This window comes from Mauremys mutica, chromosome 1, assembly GCF_020497125.1.
Source record: "Mauremys mutica isolate MM-2020 ecotype Southern chromosome 1, ASM2049712v1, whole genome shotgun sequence".
Taxonomy (NCBI): Eukaryota; Metazoa; Chordata; order Testudines; family Geoemydidae; genus Mauremys; species Mauremys mutica.
In genome coordinates this window covers 198,169,210-198,186,619 of record NC_059072.1, presented here as the reverse complement: position 1 = coordinate 198,186,619, position 17,410 = coordinate 198,169,210, and the positions used below count along the sequence as shown (strand labels likewise).

At 41.1% G+C, this 17,410-nt stretch overlaps 1 protein-coding gene across 2 annotated transcripts in view; it reads left to right on the top strand.

Annotated features, from left to right (window-relative positions):
* Positions 1–17,410, top strand: part of SCAF4 (SR-related CTD associated factor 4) — a 72,320-nt gene that overhangs the window by 8,096 nt on the left and 46,814 nt on the right. For both annotated transcript variants that reach the window (XM_045002309.1, XM_045002308.1), the window contains exons 2-5: positions 11,813–11,896; positions 12,507–12,551; positions 15,867–16,028; positions 16,847–16,982. In XM_045002309.1, coding sequence (XP_044858244.1) covers positions 11,813–11,896; positions 12,507–12,551; positions 15,867–16,028; positions 16,847–16,982 — 427 coding nt within the window. The remainder of the gene's footprint in view (positions 1–11,812; positions 11,897–12,506; positions 12,552–15,866; positions 16,029–16,846; positions 16,983–17,410) is intronic.

The window sequence follows — 17,410 nt, the reverse complement described above, 5'->3', positions numbered from 1 at the left end:
GTTACTGGCCAGGTATCTTGGTCATGAGGATGGAGCCGAGTCTGTGTCAGATGCATCTGATGCTCCTGGAGGCTGACAGCAGAACCATAGACTCAAAGTCCTCAGTCTTTAGAGTCCAGTTTTATAGGAATAAATTCCTATGTCAGTTCATGAGAGTTGCTTCATTTTGCTGTTGCTAAATCAATCAGCAGGTGGCTGGCTCCATGTTATTAGATGTTTTGTTTTTGCTTCCTTTGAGGTGTGGTGGGTGGATTCCAGTTTGCCCTGGGGGAGGGGGGTCGGGTCATCTGGTTGATCCCACTTGACACCTTCAGCCGACACTGAATTCTTCAGGCTGGTGACTCCCTAACCATTCATTCACATACATTCTCTATCTTAATCACATCTATTTCACTGTCTCTTTACTTTTTGGGGTGTTACCAATTTATGTGAGACTCCCTGTCTTTTAACAAGCAAAGATAAAGTGAAATGAAAACTTTCAGAGGGTGGGGGTCTCTATCTATACACTATAACAGCTACTGTTTTGGCTTACTTAGAGTTAATTAATGTTTAGCAAGTTTTATACAAAGTATTTCTTTGAGCTTAACAAGTTTTCTACCAAGTATTTCTTTGAGCTGGCTTTACACAGACACAGCTGGTGGCTTGCAGGTTAGAGACTAAATGCTGGGAATCACAAATTTACTTCTAACATAAATCTTAAGTTATAAAGTATTAATTAACAATAAATCATTTCTCATATAAACCATGTTTAATATAAACCTTCTTTAATATCCCTACACATGCTATCTATGCTGCTTATGTTGGCAGAGCGCATCCACACTAGCAGCTCTTAGAATCATAGAACTGGAAGGGACCTTGAGAGGTCATCTAGTCCAGTCCCCTGAACTCAAGGCAGGACTAAGTATTATCTAGACCATCTCTGACTGGTGTTTGTCCAACCTGCTCTTTAAAATCCCCAATGATGAAGATTCTACAACCTCCTAGGCAATTTATTCCAGTGCTTAACCACGCTGACAGTTAGGAAGTTTTTTCCTAATGTCCAACGTAAATCGCCCTTGCTGCAATTTAAGCCCAATTTGCTTCCAATTTTTCTCCCTCCTCCTTGTAACAACTTTTTATGTACTTGAAAACTATTATCATGTCCCCTCTCAGTTTTCTCTTCTCCAGATTAAACAAACCCAGTTTTTTCAATCTTCCCTCATAGGTCCTGTTTTCTAGACCTTTAATTATTTTTGTTGCTCTTCTCTGGACTTTCTCCAATTTGTCCACATCTTTCCTGATATGTGGCGCCCAAAACTGGACACAGTACTCGAGTTGAGGCCTAATCAGCGCAGAGTAGAGTGGAAGAATTACTTCTTGTGTCTTGCTTACAAAACTCCTGCTAGTACATCCCAGAAAGATGTTTGCTTTTTTTGCAACAGCGTTAGACTGTTAACTCATATTTAGCTTGTGATCCACTATGACCCTCAGATCCCTTTCTGCAGTACTCCTTCCGAGGCAGTCATTTCCCATTTTGTATGTGTGAAGCTGATTGTTCCTTTCTAAGTGGAGTACTTTGCATTTTTCCTTATTGATTTTCATCCTATTTACTTCAGACCATTTCTCCAGTTTGTCCAGTTCCTTTTGAATTTTAATCCTGTTCTCCAAAGCACTTGCAACCCCTCCCAGCTTGGTATCGTGCACAAACTTTATAAGTGTACTCTCTATGCCATAATCTAAATCACTGATGAAGATATTGAACAGAACCGGACCCAGAACTAATACCTGTGGGACCCCACTCGTTATGCCCTTCCAGTATGACTGTGAACCACTGATAACTACTCTCTGGGAACGATTTTCAAGATATACCACATCTAGCACTTCCCCCCGCCCCTCCCATTTACAAGGTTTGTTACCCTGTCAAAGAAAGCTGTCAGGTTGGTTTGACATTATTTGTTCTTGACAAATCCATGCTGACTTTTATTTATCACCTTATTATCTTCTAGGTGTTTGCAAATTGATTGCTTAATTATTTGCTCCATTATCTTTCTGGGTACAGAAGTTAAGCTGATTGGTCTGTAATTCCCCGGGTTATCCTTATTTCCCTTTTTGTAGATGGGCACTGTATTTGCCCTTTTCCAGTCTTCTGGAATGTCTCCCGTCTTCCATGACTTTTCAAAGATCATTGCTAATGGCTCAGATGTCTCATCAGTTAGCTCCTTGAGTATTCTAGGATGCATTTCATCAGGCCCTGTTGATTTGAAGACATCTAAGTTGTCTAAGTAATTTTTTACTTGTTCTTTCCCTATTTTAGACTCTGATCCTACCTCATTTTCACTGGCATTGACTATGTTAGACGTCCATTCGCCACCAACCTTCTTGGTGAAAACCGAAAGTCATTAAGCACCTCTGCCATTTCCACATTTTCTGTTACTGTCTTTCCCCCCTCATTGAGTAACAGGCCTACTCTGTCCTTGGTCTTCCTCTTGCTTCTAACGTATTTGTAGAATGTTTTCTTGTTTCCTTTTATGTCCCTAGCTAGTTTGATCTCGTTTTGTGCCTTGACTTTTCTAATTTTGTCTCTACATACTTGTGTTATTTGTTTATATTTATCCTTTGTAGTTTGACCGAGTTTCCACATTTTGTACGACTCTTTTTTGAGTTTTAGATCATTGAAGATCTCCTGGTTAAGCCAGCGTGGTCTCTTGCCATACTTCCTATCTTTCCTACGCAGTGAGATAATTTGCTCTTGTGCCCTTAATAATGTCTCTTTGAAAAACTGCCAACTATCATCAGCTGTTTTTCCCCTTAGACTTGCTTCCCATGGGATTTTACCTACCAACTGCCCGAGTTTGCGAAAGTCTGCCTTCTTGAAATCCAGTGTCTTTATTGTGCTGTTCTCCCTCCTACCATTCCTTAGAATCATGAACTGTACCATTTCATGATCACTTTCACCTAAGTTGCCTTCCACTTTCAAATTCTCAACCAGTTCCTCCCTATTTGTCAAAATCAAATCTAGAACAGCCTCCCCCCAGTAGCTTTCTCCACCTTCTGAAATAAAAAATTGTCTCCAATACATTCCAAGAATTTATTAGATAATCTGTGCCCTGCTGTGTTGTTTTCCCAACAGATGTCTGGGTAGTTGAAGTCCCCCATCACCACCAAGTCTTGTGCTTTGGACGATTGTGTTTGTTGTTTAAAAAAGCTTTATCCACCTCTCCTTTCTGGTTTGATGGTCTGCAGTAGACCCCTACCATGACAGTACCCTTGTTTTTTTACCCCTTTTATCCTTACCCAGAGACTTTCAACAAGTCTGTCTCCTGTTTCTGTCTCAACCTCAGTCCAAATGTATACATCTTTACTATGTAAGGCAATACGTCCTCCCTTTTTTTCCTGCATGTCCTTCCTGGGTAAGCTATATCAATATTCCAGTCATGTGTATTGTCCCACCAAGTCTCCGTGATGCCAACTATGTCATAGTTGTGTTTGTTTAATAGGATTTCGAGTTCTTCCTGCTTATTTCCCCATACTTCTCACATTAGTATATAGACATCTAAGATACTGATTTGATTTCCTTCCCACCCCCAGTTCTGTCTTCTCTCCCTTATTTCTACTCTAACAGCCCATGCTCCCCCCAGATTCTGACCCTTCTCCCAGGTCTTCATGTTTTTGACTTATCTGTGGGCTTTGATCACCTGTTTTTTCACACCCCATAGCCAGAAAGTTGCAGTGCTGTAAATTGACAGTGTAGAGAAGCCCCACCGTTCCACATTAATGGTTCTGATTCCTTCTTAGGGCTTGGCTACACTTGCAAGTTGCAGCGCTGGTAGAGGCTTTCCAGCGCTGCAATTAGTAACCGTCCACACCTGCAAGGCACATCCAGCGCTGCAACTCCCTGGCTGCAGCGCTGGCTGTACACCTGGCCAGGTTGGGGTGTAGCGACACACCAGTGCTTTTATTGGCCTCCAGGGAATAAGGAGATATCCCAGAAAGCTTTTAACTAAATTACTCTCTTTGTTTTGTTATGCAGCCTCTCTTTGTTTTGTTGTGAACTCCGATCGGAGCTCCGTTGAACTGCTTATCTAAAAAACAAACACTGATCACAGCAAACAGGAGCTATCTGTACCTGGCTGTGAACGATCAAATGAGAGGCAGGGAGTGAATGTTTGCTTGACAGAGAAACAGCGTTGGAGGCAGGCTGTTTGCAATTAAGACCAAGGGTTCGCGAACATTTTGTGATTTTTCAATCCAGGAAGCTAAACTGTTGGCTCCAAAAATCCACTCTCTCTCTCTTCCCCGCTCCCTGTCACAGTACACCACAGGGAGTGAGTGAAACAGCGGGGAGTCCGTGTTGGAGGCAGGCTGTTTGCAATTAAGACTAAGGGCTCGTGAACATTTTGTGATTTTTCAATCCAGGAAACTAACACACAGTGTTGGCTCCAAAAATCCACTCTCTCTCTCTTCCCCGCTCCCTGTCACAGTACACCACCCTCCACCCCCCTCTTTTGAAAAGCACGTTGTTGCCACTTGAATGCTGGGATAGCTGCCCATAATGCAGCACTCCCAACAGCGCTGCAAATGTTGTAAATGTGGCCACACACCAGCGCTGGTAGCTGTGAGTGTGGCCACACACCAGCGCTGCTCCTACACAGCTGGATGACCAGCGCTGCAAACTACCAGCGCTGCAAACCGTAAGTGTATCCAAGCCCTAAGTTCTCCCACAGCCTCTTGAGCTGCTCTGTGAGCTCCCATGCTGAGGAATGTCAAAGTTTCCGGAACTTTGAAAGGAGAGGGGCACATGTCTGCAGGGCAGCCGATTTCAAAACAATGAGCAGAGCGGTCACGGCAGGCATTGTGGGATACTGGGGGAGGCCAGTTATGTCAACACAATGGCAACATGTACACTGATGCTTTGTCTCTAACTTTTCTGCAAAAAACTGTGTCTCTCATCGAGGTGGTTTTATTTTGTTGCCAAAACTGAAGAGTTTTGTCACCAAAAGTGGCACTGCAGTGTGTAGAGCTCCACAGTTTTGTCAGCAAAAGACAGCTTTTGTCAGAGGGAAGCTGACAGAATTCTTAAGTTTTGTTTTGCAGTTCTTTTTGGGATCTGCTATGTACAGAGTTGGACTTTTTCCTTGGGGTTCTAAGATCAGGCCATGGGTAAAAAAATTCTTTTTTATTCTTTGTCTCAGAACACTGTTCCTCTGCTGCTTCCAAACATAGTAGGTCCTCAAATAAGTTGCTGAGTGAAATTAATGCAATTCTTGTATACTTTGCTATGAGGGAAAATTTGTCGGGTACTTTTTTCAAGCTTTGGATGTGAGCCTGGGCAGCTTTTACGCTGAGTTAGGAAAAAGACCTAGTAGGTCATCTAGTCCATTCTCCTGCCACCATAGGATTATTCCCTACATTATTTCCTCCTTTTGCACATATATTGACATTTGTAAGTTAGTCAGTTTGACTGTTGCCTGTTTAATATTACCTATTAAAAGTCCAGTAATGTTCATAAGTTCAGTTCCTCTTGTTTGGTTGTATTTATTAGTCTGGAAAATGAGGTGGTAACTCTTCTCCTTCTAAGCTTTGTGAGCACTGGTTTTGTGAATATTTTACTGAACACTTTATTTGCTAACAGTTTAAGGAAGAGTATGCAGGATTGCATATGAATTTAAGTACTTTATATTCAGCTGGTTTAAGTTCAGTAAGCTACTTAATATTGCTTTCATTTTCATAGCACAGTAGGTTGCAGAAGTAGCAGTAAAAAAGAAAAGCAGGGCTTTAATTTTACTTATCTGTATAAAGGCTCTCATGCTTGCTGTACTCCCACCACACACTGACTTGCAAATGTACATAAGTTTTGGAATTTCCTGTTAAACTCTAATTTGGGGATAGTATTTGAGACTGTGCAAAATAAAAAAATCACATTCTTTTCCTACTATTGTTACTAGTAACAATTAAGACTACTACTAAGTGAAAGGTTAGTGAAATTTTCTTTTCAGCTTTTTACTTCATGGATTTGATAGCATTTGTACATAGTCAGTTTTCCCTATTGTGCGAAACGCCCCCACAATAAAATGGGAGAGAGAAACATATATTTTAAAAACACTGAAATCAGCAGAATTCAAGAGCAGGTGTATAATACTTCAACCCTCCATGGTCTTCAGGCTGACAGTATCCCTTTTAAAATAAAGCAGCTTCATTTTACTTCTGTCTTTACCTTGACTTTTTTTTCTCAACATCCTAGATGATGGGGGTATTTTTTTGTTACTCAGTTCCCTCTCCAGTGCCTCAACTTGATTCGAGGTGTGGCTTTGATTTGCCAAACTGAGTATCTGTGGCTCCAAGCAACCAAGGGGAAAGGGGAGGAACTGGAACATGCTGAGAGAGGAGTTTGGCTCCATCTCTCATTTCTTTAGTCTATGAGATCAGTAGCTGTGGATGGGGTTGGGGAACAGCTATGAAACCTAAAGTGTGATCCACATAGAATGATTGGCTCCACTGCAGAGTGAGGAAGGAGGAAAATCTACTGTTTTAGGTCCAGTTTGCCCGCAGGAGAGGCTTGTAGGGAAAGATCCCTGTTATGAGGTAGTCAATTTAAAGTACTCTCTAAAGCTTTAAATTGGTGTCTTTTTGGCTAAATTTATCAAATATGCATTTCCATAAAAAGTAAAAACTTCAGTTTTTACATGATTATCCAAGTGCTGTTTCTTAAACTGATTAAGATGTTGAATTTTAAGACACTTTTTAAATTGAGAAATTTGACATTTCTTGTAGGTAATTTTATTGGAATGATGCTCTTCTCTACTGATTTGTGACAATATAGCTTTTCTGCATGTACCCTGATTTAGGTTCAATGTATATAACAAAAGATCCAAAGTTTAGTGGGACATCCCTCTCATATATGTGGAAAGGACATAAACCTTACTGTAACATATCCCTGTTGTAACAGTGAGATTTTACACCAAAACTAATTTAAAGGGATACTAACAAGGTTTGTAAACACACAATTAGATTTTTTAATTAAAAACATGGTTTTGCCACATTTTTATATAACTTCCACAGTTTAGCAGTCGTAATCAACTCTAAAATTGCAAATCACCGTGTTTTATTTTAATGGAGTATGTGAAAATTATTAGGGAAGGAAACAGATTTTTGTTTGTTCCATCCCAAGGGCTAGTTACAAATTGTAGGTGCCGTTTTTTAAATAGCTTGTCTTCATTAATTTAGACTTGCATTTAAATTTGATCCATATCTTTCCACCCCCATTTTCCCCATGTATGCACTTTCAGAGTCCCATTTGGGAATATTGCTTGTGGTGTCCTCATCACTTTCACTCTGTTCATGCTGTTGTTGCTTGCGAAGTGCTATCTGCAGCAATACAGGCAGTATTCCCAAGTCCTCTGGCCAGCCCTGCTTTCCTCAAGGCCCTTGTTAATTTCTTTCTTTTTTGTGGATTATTTTAAGAGGCCTCAATTCCTGCGTCTCTTGCTTTTTAGATAATGACCCCATGTTACCAACTCCTACCTCATACACTGCTTCATATTTGGTTTCCCACTTCCTACCTGCTGGGTGCTTGCCTGCTACTTGGATCCTTCTCTGGTTCCTAGCTGTATCATATCAGTCTCTAGAAGTGGTCTCCTGATCTTCAGGCCTGGCTCCTACCTCCTCCTGGGTCCATGGCTACCTTCTGCACTCCGCAAGTTCCTTGTTCTTTTTTATTATACTCCTGAAATAACTACTGTTCCTGAGGACAGTGCCTTGACACAAGCTTCTTTCGTACTCATGGTGGGAGGCTGGTTGCTTTCTCTGCTGGAACAACTCCTCCTTGGTCTATGGGAAGAAAGAAGTGGTTCCTTTATACAACACTGGCTTCTTGTACTCTTCTTTCCTTCTGTCAGCCTCCTGGCCACAGCTGCTTCAAGGGAGTAGAATCTGCTTTTATGGAAGGGCAGGTGTGAAGATCAGAATTTAGAAATCTCCATGCTAATGGTTACTTTGTCTTTCAATATTTTTATGTTAAAATTCAGGAGAATCAGTGTTGGCATTCTCTTTGTTCACCCAACAGTGACTTCAAAGAAGGAATGTGTAATAATTTAGCAAAAAAGAGACTGAGCTTCAAAATGATAAAGGGGAGAAACACATTCATTGTGTGAAGCTAACTAGCAGGTGACACAAAATGTTTAGTTAGCCATACTAATCCTTCCCAGCAGCCAGAGGTGGATTCTAGCTTGGAATGTATCTGTTGGTTTGAAATGTTGACTGGTTAAAGCCAATCTGGAGCTGGAATTTTCCTTGTGTGGAAGGGTCATCCAAACTCCTGGGTTAAAAATTATCTGGCTCAAAGGGTTGATAACACAGAGAATGGATTCAACAGCTGTATGTGGTGGCTGGCTCTTCTATGTTACTGGGTTACTAGCTCCTGAAGGAAGATGCTGTTGAAAGAAAAATACTTTCTGGACTAGGAATCTAGTTAAGGAAACAAGCATGTACTTGTTTGTTCTTCCTGTATTTAATTACTGCCAATATTGGGTTTTTTTCATTTTGGTAACTATGCTGAAAGCTTGGTGGCTGTGACTGCAAGTATTTAGTCCATGATTTTGTTAGTTATTTAACTAAACCTATTTACTTTTGTTTTTTCTTTCCCTTAGTAATTGGAAAGAGAGGAGAAATCTGTCTAATCTGACAGCCTCTGAAATGGGCTATTAAACATCTTACCAGTTTAACAATTATACTAGAAAAAAGGACTAATATGGTGGCTACAATTCTATTTTGGGTTAAACTGTCCAAAAGAGAATTCTCCTTGTTCCTTTGTTGTGTTTGGCTAATGGGTTCTTATTGGAGATGAGGATCCTGGTATTAGGCCTTTTAAACTGATATTTAGTAGGTCCTGATTTGTGTATTACACAGCCCCGAGGAATAGAATAATTTATATAATAGTTCATTTATTTTCTTTCTTTTTGAAATATAGCTGTATTTTTTTTACCTTGAACTCTTCCATGTGTATAGGATATTTTGAGACTTGCAGGCTTTTCGATCACAAGAATCATGTCAATTACATACTGCTGCCCATAGTAAACAGCAACTTAGGGCCTGTCTACATTGCCCCACGGTTCAGACTATGGGGATGTGACTAACAGGGCACACCAGAGTGCTGTGCTATAATTTCTCTGTGTAGACGTCCAAACTCGCGACCTTATAAGTTTGCATACAGACTGGGGAGTTAGAGTGCAGCACTTTGGTGTGCTCTGATATTCATATCCCCTTAATCTGAACTCTGGGATACTGTAGACATGCCTTCATATAGCAAGGACAGTGTAGGGAAAGAGCACCAAACATTCAATTTAATAGACTGGGAGATCTAGAAATGGACTTAATGACAGAGGGCAGGAGTTAAAAGGGAGAGGATGAAAAGTGGTGGTGCACCTCTTCTTAGGTTGGAGGGGGGAGCAAGAGTGGCATTTCCTCAAAGGGTATGTCTATACTCCAGTAAAAGATGCATGGCACAGCCTGTATTGGCTGAATCAGGCTCAGGCTGTGGGGCTGTAAAATTGCAGTGTAGATGTTTGGGCTTGGGCTGGAGTTTGGGCTCTGTGACCCCACAAGGGGGAATAACTGAGAGCCTGGGCTCCAGCAAGCCCAAACTTCTACACTTCTATTTTTAGCCTGAGCCAGCTGACCTGGTCTCAGACTCAGTACTATGATTTTTGCAGTAAGACCTGGGAGAGGACGACAGGCAGGAGGGAAGGAGCTTTTGGATCAGGCATGTGCTGTCAGAAGTGCTCAGTAGAAAATAAAAACTGTATCAGAGCCTGTCATCTCTTAAGATATTGGGGCAACTTTGATTATATAGTCTTTCTAGTGAGTTATTCTTTGAGGTGAAATAACTTACTGTGACATAGATTATCTATGTGTATATAGACTTCAGTATAGTTATTAGCAAAAGCTACACAGTTTAGTGCTGGTGTGAAGTAGCTGTTGGTTGTTTCTCTCCTCCCTTCTGCACCTGTTTCTACCCACCTGAACAGTGGTTGTCTCTATGGCTTCACTGTCTTCAGCAGTCTGAGGAGTCAATGTTATAGACTTGGAAGTACTGCTGTGTGGACAGTGGGAGAATTCTACTGTGATTAGGTGGTGGGTGGGGAGGAGTGCTGCTTCACCCCTTCTGTGCCCACAAGGAGAGAAGATCCTTGAACTTCCTCTCCTGGATCTGTTACTTGCTTTATAGTCTTATTACTTAGGGCATGTCTACACTTACAGCGCTGCAGTGACATAGCTGTAGCGCTTATTGAAGATGCTACCTGCATACACCAACAAGAGAGTTTCTTCCATCGGCGCAAGTATTTCAGCTCCCCGAGAGACAGTAGCTGTATCAATGGTAGACGCTCTCCCATCAACATAGCGCTGTCTACGCTGGGAGTTAGATTGGTATAACTGTGTTGCTCAGGGCTGTGGAATTTCCACACCCCTAAGCAATGTAGTTATATTGATATAAGTTTGTAGTGTAGACCCAGGCTTAATCTGGGTTTATAACTTTCCCTCTGTACAAAATGGAGATAATATTACTCTGCCTTTCAGGGTAATGCTCATCACCTTGAAGAGGTAGAGTACTGTGTGTGTGTGTTTGTTAAATACCTTGACTCTAAGAGAAAATGGTTCCATTAAGTTTTTAACTTTTCACACATCAGGTGCTGTTAAATTATAGAGGTGCCAGTTGTGGATCCACATTTTAAGGTTGAGTTGATTTTGTCCTTGTAGTAGTTTGAATCCCTGTTTTATTATGCATGGGGAATACAGTGTATCTTCCCCAAATTTACAGAACATTTTGGGTACTAATGAATTTTCTTACCACTTACAAACCCATTACAGTTAAAATTAATTTTAAAGTAGGTATTTAAATAAATTTAACACTGTCAGGCCTTTTTTTGTCTTGAATGGTGGTGGTAATAGAATAACACTGACAACTTTTAATGTACTTAAAACAGAACTGTTGTGCTTAGATTATATTTGAAGAAATTAGTTAATCCTGTAAATCAGGCTCTTGAGATGCCTCACATTGGTCATCCAAAGTCATTAGTTACTTTTGAAAATCTTGGCCCTGATTTCTGAGGAACTTATAAATAACTTCCACTCTGTGTAATATTAGCATGAAGAGTAGTTGAGTGTATGAAAATTTCCAAAGCAATTGATGCAGTTAGTTTCTGTGGTAGTATTTCACCCTTACTACTTCAGGAATGTTAAACGGGAGATATTTAGCATATATGCTGCTATACCTATATGTAACAGGATGAGTAAGGGATGGGATATTGGTTTGTGATGGTCTCAATGGTTAAAAGTTTGTGCTCATAGGAAAACCTTTTTTGGACTCCGGAGCTGTGTAGAAGTATAAACTGCAAGATCAAGATCAAACTGATGATGATCAGGTTAATTAACTTTAAGTCAAACTACAGTTTATTCCCTTGGTTTCAGATAGTTTCCATGAAATAGTTTAGAATTTGGGAATTAATGTATACTTAGTTTCATAACTGGTAAGGCAGACACAGATGAAATCTTCTGACAACAGCCGCTAAATCCATGGAGGGGGCTTTAAACCCCCCCCCCCCCCAAAAAAAAACAAAAAAACCCCCCAAAAACAAACCTGACATTGATTGTACAACTTCAGACATTGGCTTTCAAGTCAGTAATTGCATTGTTGAAGTGACTAATCTCTTGATTTCAGGCCTTGTTATAACACAATCTTGGTTGCATGACAGTTGACGAGAACCTGCATTGATTGTTATATTGACTGACTTGCTTGCTTCTTTCAGAATTTTTTTTAATATTTATTTTCTCTATTTAGCTCTTTTCACTCATGGAGATGAAACCTCCTATCTCCCGAGCAAAGATGATTCTCATTACTAAAGCTGCCATTAAAGCTATTAAGGTAAAGAAAAACGGAAATAGAAATTCAGACCATACCAGTAGCATTATTTTTGGATTGTACTTGATTTCTAAAAAATGCATATCTTTTACATGATTTCTAGAATTGTATAGCTTGGTAAAGATTTCTTTTATTTGAGTTCTTTTGGAGGTTTTTTTCATAGGAAAGTGAGTGAACGTTCTTTATCTTGAGTTATGCTGCCAGTATCTGCAAAACCGTAACACCAACTTGCTTTTAAGAAAATGACATTTTCTGATGCTATGGTTTACAGTCTTGTTATGATGTGTGTGTGATAAAAATCAAAATGTTGTAGCATGTAATTACATCCCATCACATCAAATTTAACAAAAAAATATTTAAAAACAAAGGAAAAAGTAGTTGTCACAATAGTACTGCCTTCATGTTATGTATTTGTGATGTGAGATGCTTCTAATGGCATGGTCAGTTTTCTCCATGAAAACTTTTTAAGGAATGTTTGAGATGAAGTGCATCACACACTAGAATATTTTTGTTTTCCTAATTGTTAATATGTACAAAGAATTAAAATACCTCTGAAATCATACATCACTGTAAATCAGATAATGATTAAACAGATCACACATCTCTTTTCCAGCTCTACAAGCATGTAGTCCAGATAGTAGAGAAGTTTATCAAAAAGGTAAGTGCTTTTATAGTATTTTTAATATTTACTTAATGGGATACTGGGCACTTAAACATCCACAGCTCTATCACTATTTTTTATTAACTACAGTAACTCCTCACTTAAAGTCGTCCTGGTTAATGTTGTTACGTTGCTGATCAGTTAGGGAACATGCTCGTTTAAAGTTGTGCAATGCTCACTTCTAATGTCGTTTGGCGGCCGCCTGCTTTGTCCACTGCTTGCAGGAAGAGCAGCCCATTGCAGCTAGCTGGTGGTGGCTTGGAACCAGGGTGGACCGGCAGCCCCCCTATCAGCTCCCCGCTCTCCTAAGTTCCCTGTGCAGCAGTTGCCGGGAGTTCAGCTGTCCCTCCCCCCACTGCCATGTGCTGCTCCTGCCCTCTGCCTTGGGAGCTGCTCCCGAGACTCCTGCTTGCTGTGCGGCAGGGAGGGAAGGAAGAGGGGGGCTGTCAGGGTGTCCCCCTTCTCCTGCACCCCGCTTAAGCCATCTTCCATAGAGCAGGGGGGACACGACAGGGCTCAGGACAGGATGGAGGGAGCTTGCTGGTAGCAGTTGCGGTCTCAGCAAGCTGATCTAATTAACAAGGCAGTGTACTTAAGAGTAAGGTCAGCGTACTTAAAGGGGAAATACGCATCTCACACAAGGTGTGTGTCTCTGTCTGCGATGCTGTCTCCCCTCTCTCCATTCCTGCTGCCTTGTAGAGCAGGCCTGCACAACATACGGCCCGCGCACATGGCGCTCTGCGGGCACCCCAGAGCCCTTTGAATCCCGGCCGTGGCCAGGAAGCAAAGAGCTCTGGGCTGCCGGCAACCGCGGGGAGCCCAGAGCCCTTTAAATCCCAGCCGCGGCCGGGAGTCAGAGGGCTTTGGGCTGCCGGCAGCCGCGGGGAGCCCTGAGCCATTTAAATCCCATCCGCGGCCGGGAGTTAGAGGGCTCTGGGCTGCCTGCAGCGGCGGGGAGCCCAGAGCCCTTTAAATCCCAGCCGTGAGGAGTCAAAAGGCTCTGGGCTGCCCGCAGAGATTCCCAGCCGCAGCTGGGATTTAAAGGACTCAGGGCTCCCCGCGGCTGTGGGGAGCCCAAAGCCGTTTGAATCCTCGTACGCGGCTGCTGTTTGCCCCCTCCCCGGACCCCTGCCCCAACTGCCCCCCAGGACCCCCACCCCCTATCTAACACCGCTGGTCCTTGTCCCCTGATACCCCTCTCCCGGGACTCCTGCCCCTAACTGCCCCCCAGAACCCCACCCCCTATCTAAATGCCGCTGCTCCTTGTCCACCGATTGCCCCCTCCCAAGACCCCTGCCCCAACTGCCCCTTGGGACCCCAGCCCCTATCTAAGCCTCCCTTTTCCTTGTCCCCAACTGCTCCCTCCTGAGGACCCCCCAACTTTCCCCCAGGACCCCACCCCCTACCTATCCCCTGATAAACCCCTGGGACTCCCATGCCTATCCTACTGCTGCCTGTCCCCTGACTGCCCCCCTAAACCTCTGCCCCATCCAACCACCCCTGCTCCCTGTCCCTTGACTGCCCCCTGGAACCCCCTACTCCTTCTCCAACCCCCAACCCCCTTACCGTGCCACTCAGACCAGCGTGTCTGGCTCCATGCAGCTCCAGACACATTGCTGCCATGCTCCCCCGTGGACCCCACAGCGCCCCCCCCCCCCCCCCCCCCAGCACCTGCCTTCCAGATTTGAACACCTCAAAATTCAGGAGTGCTCAAGCTCAGTTTGGGCAGCTGTTATTCATTTCTCCCAAATCAAATATACTGATCCACTGTAACTTGCTGTAGAAACGTTAAGTGAGGAATTACTGTAGTAATACTACAAGTATTACCTAAGGGTACTTACTGTACTGAAAAATCAGAAAAAAACTCTATTTTTAGAGAGAACTTTTTCAGTGTTTTTTTTTCTTTGCGCATTTGACAGCAATTTGTATATAGTCAATCATTTCCCTCTGTTCATGTGAGTCTTTCATACAGCAACAGGAGATCAAAAAAAGTGTGATTGTAAAACTACAGAAATTGTCAGTGGGATTTAAGGATAGATATAGTGCTTGAAACACACATTCTTCTAATTTTTCAAGTTGATTGTGTCTTTTTACCACTACCGTTATGATTGATGTTTCCAGAAAATTTAACTTACATACCCTGGTGCCTGGAAACTTAGAAAAATAGGTTTAATACATCACCGTCCACAAAAGTAGCCCAACAGGCATGTTAATTTAAGTTCCATTAGACAAACAAGAAGAAATAACAATATATGCCAAATGAAAAAAGGCAACATCAGAAGGATAAACACTTTATGTTCAAGCATCTAATTAATTCTAAATTAGTGGAAGGAGACTGAAAAGCGAGAGAGAGCTAGCTTGCTGTCCTAGTGGTGGTGGTCTATATTGGAAAGTAAGAGAGTAATTGTGTTCAAGTCCCAGACCCTGCTGCTTAAGGTAGCAAGGGAGACAGTGAATCTTTACTACATAAAGGCTCACAAACATCAAAGTATCTCCTTTCTCTCTACCTCTGCCACCAATTAATTTTAGTTGCATTTAGAAACATTACAGGACACAATGCTTATATAATACATGGAAGTCATCTCTTTTTTTACATTCTTGATTTCTACATTTGTTCATTTAAACAATTTTCATTTCACAATATCTACTGTTTGTGGTCCTGCTTTCTCCAAGTTATTCCAACCTTTTTTATTACATACAACAGAACTAGATTTTTGCATTATAAAGATCAATATCTCATGCACTACTTCCTCTTACATATTTATCATCTTAACTCATTTCAGTCCTTACATTGTCCTGCCCACCAAATTAATTAGTATAAAATTGATTTAAATAGTAAAACTTTTGCTGCATCATGTGTTTAAATAGGCTTGCTGCAGTTCGTTCTTTTTCCTGTAGATTGTCTTTCAATTAGTAGGAAGGCCTGGATAGTTATGGTTCATGATTAATAATATTTTGAGTATTTGCTTTATGTAAGTGTTTTTACTCAGGTTTAAATTGTATTGCCATGCCAATCTTTCTCAAAGATAAATATTTTAGCTACTTTGTTTATCAGGGTACACATTACTAACACATTTTGCTATTAGATTTAGTAGTGTTAGACATAGTTCCTTGTACAGCCCTATAGTACTGGTAAAAAGAGAACTGTAAATAGTAGAATTCAAGTTTTCTATTGGGACCTGCAGAAAAATATTAAGTACAAGGTGCAGGTTGCTTGTAGCGATTCTGAAACCTATTGGGGCATTAGAGGGGTTATGCTGTTAGTACTATTTATGCTACCCTACAATAACTGGGAACAATCTATCTTTTCAGTGCAAACCAGAATATAAAGTCCCAGGATTATATGTTATTGACTCTATTGTTCGTCAGTCTCGTCACCAGTTTGGAACAGACAAGGATGTTTTTGGGCCAAGATTTTCTAAAAATATAACTGCCACATTCCAGTATTTATATCTCTGTCCATCTGAAGACAAGGTATAGCTAAAACTTCTTGAATGTTTTGAATTGCTGAATTCTTAATTGTGTGTTCCTGCTTATGTGAAAGCTAATTTGGTGGTTCTCTGCCTTGACTGCAATGCCATAGTCGTCTTTGTGTGGGTAGTGGTAATATTAGAGGTAATACTTCAGTGGAGATCCTGATGATGATAAATTCTTTTTTAACTTATTCTCTGTTCTTTGTGTTCATGCCTTTGTCCAATTGGAGACCATGCCAAAACTATTTCCTTTTCTTGTGAGGGACTTGTTGCAGTTAATTGTATTTGTAGCTGAAAGAAATGCAGATAGTCTTATTTCTCTCTCTCTCTCTCTCCCCCCCCCCCGACTTCAAAACTCTGTTCTAGCATTTTCTTTTCACTCCCTTTTGTCAGACTTTCCCACTTCACTTCTGCATTTTTGTTGTCTTTTTCTCACCTTTTCTTGGCTCTTCACTGCCTTCCCCTTCTGGGATTCTTCCAAAGGCCACATCAAACTCTCCTGAATGGCCATATGACTGGATGCAACTCGTAATTTTCTATCACTGCTATTCTTTTGGTTTGCCAGAGGAGTTTGCTAGAGAGTGGCACAAGCTATCTTAGTGTACCCCCTGCTCCCCCCAAAAAAAGAAGGGGTGGGGGGGGTCCAGTAGTGTGGATCCTGCTAACTTGTGTAACAGGGAATCAAGGTGTGTCTAAAAGTTGAGCATGCTACAAGACCACTGATCCAGTCACCCATTTCTTTATGTGCAAGAACTAAATTTTGAGCCTATGCATTAGGAATATTTTGTTCTATATTAATACTTTATTTTATTTGAACAGAGTAAGATAGTTCGTGTCCTGAACCTTTGGCAGAAAAATGGAGTGTTTAAAATAGAGATCATTCAGCCTCTCCTGGATATGGCAGCAGGAACTAGTAGTACAGTCCCGATGGCAGAAAATGCTACAAATAATGAAGGTACGAATGTCAGTACAACTTCTAAATTAAAAGTTATGGAACCAATGACTTGTTACTATTTGGTACACTAAGGTAAAAGTACCTCATGTTTGTAAATCAAGTTCACTAGCACACTTCAAAATTCACTTTTATCACAAAAATTATATAGAAGAATCTGAACACATTCTGAATAAATGTTGCTGCTGTATATTTATACATATGTTATTAGCTCAAATTTCAATAATTTCCAATATGGCTTTTGGTCTTTCCATACAACTAAGTATGTATAGACCTATTGGGTGTTGATAATAATGTTCCCACTAAAAATAACTTTCTTCTTAATTTTCTTGTATCTGTGAGACTTTTTTTATTACTTCCCAGTGTGTAATTCTATGTTCCTTTTTAAGCATCTGATTCAGTAAAGTATGGAACATCTTACAATGGAGAAA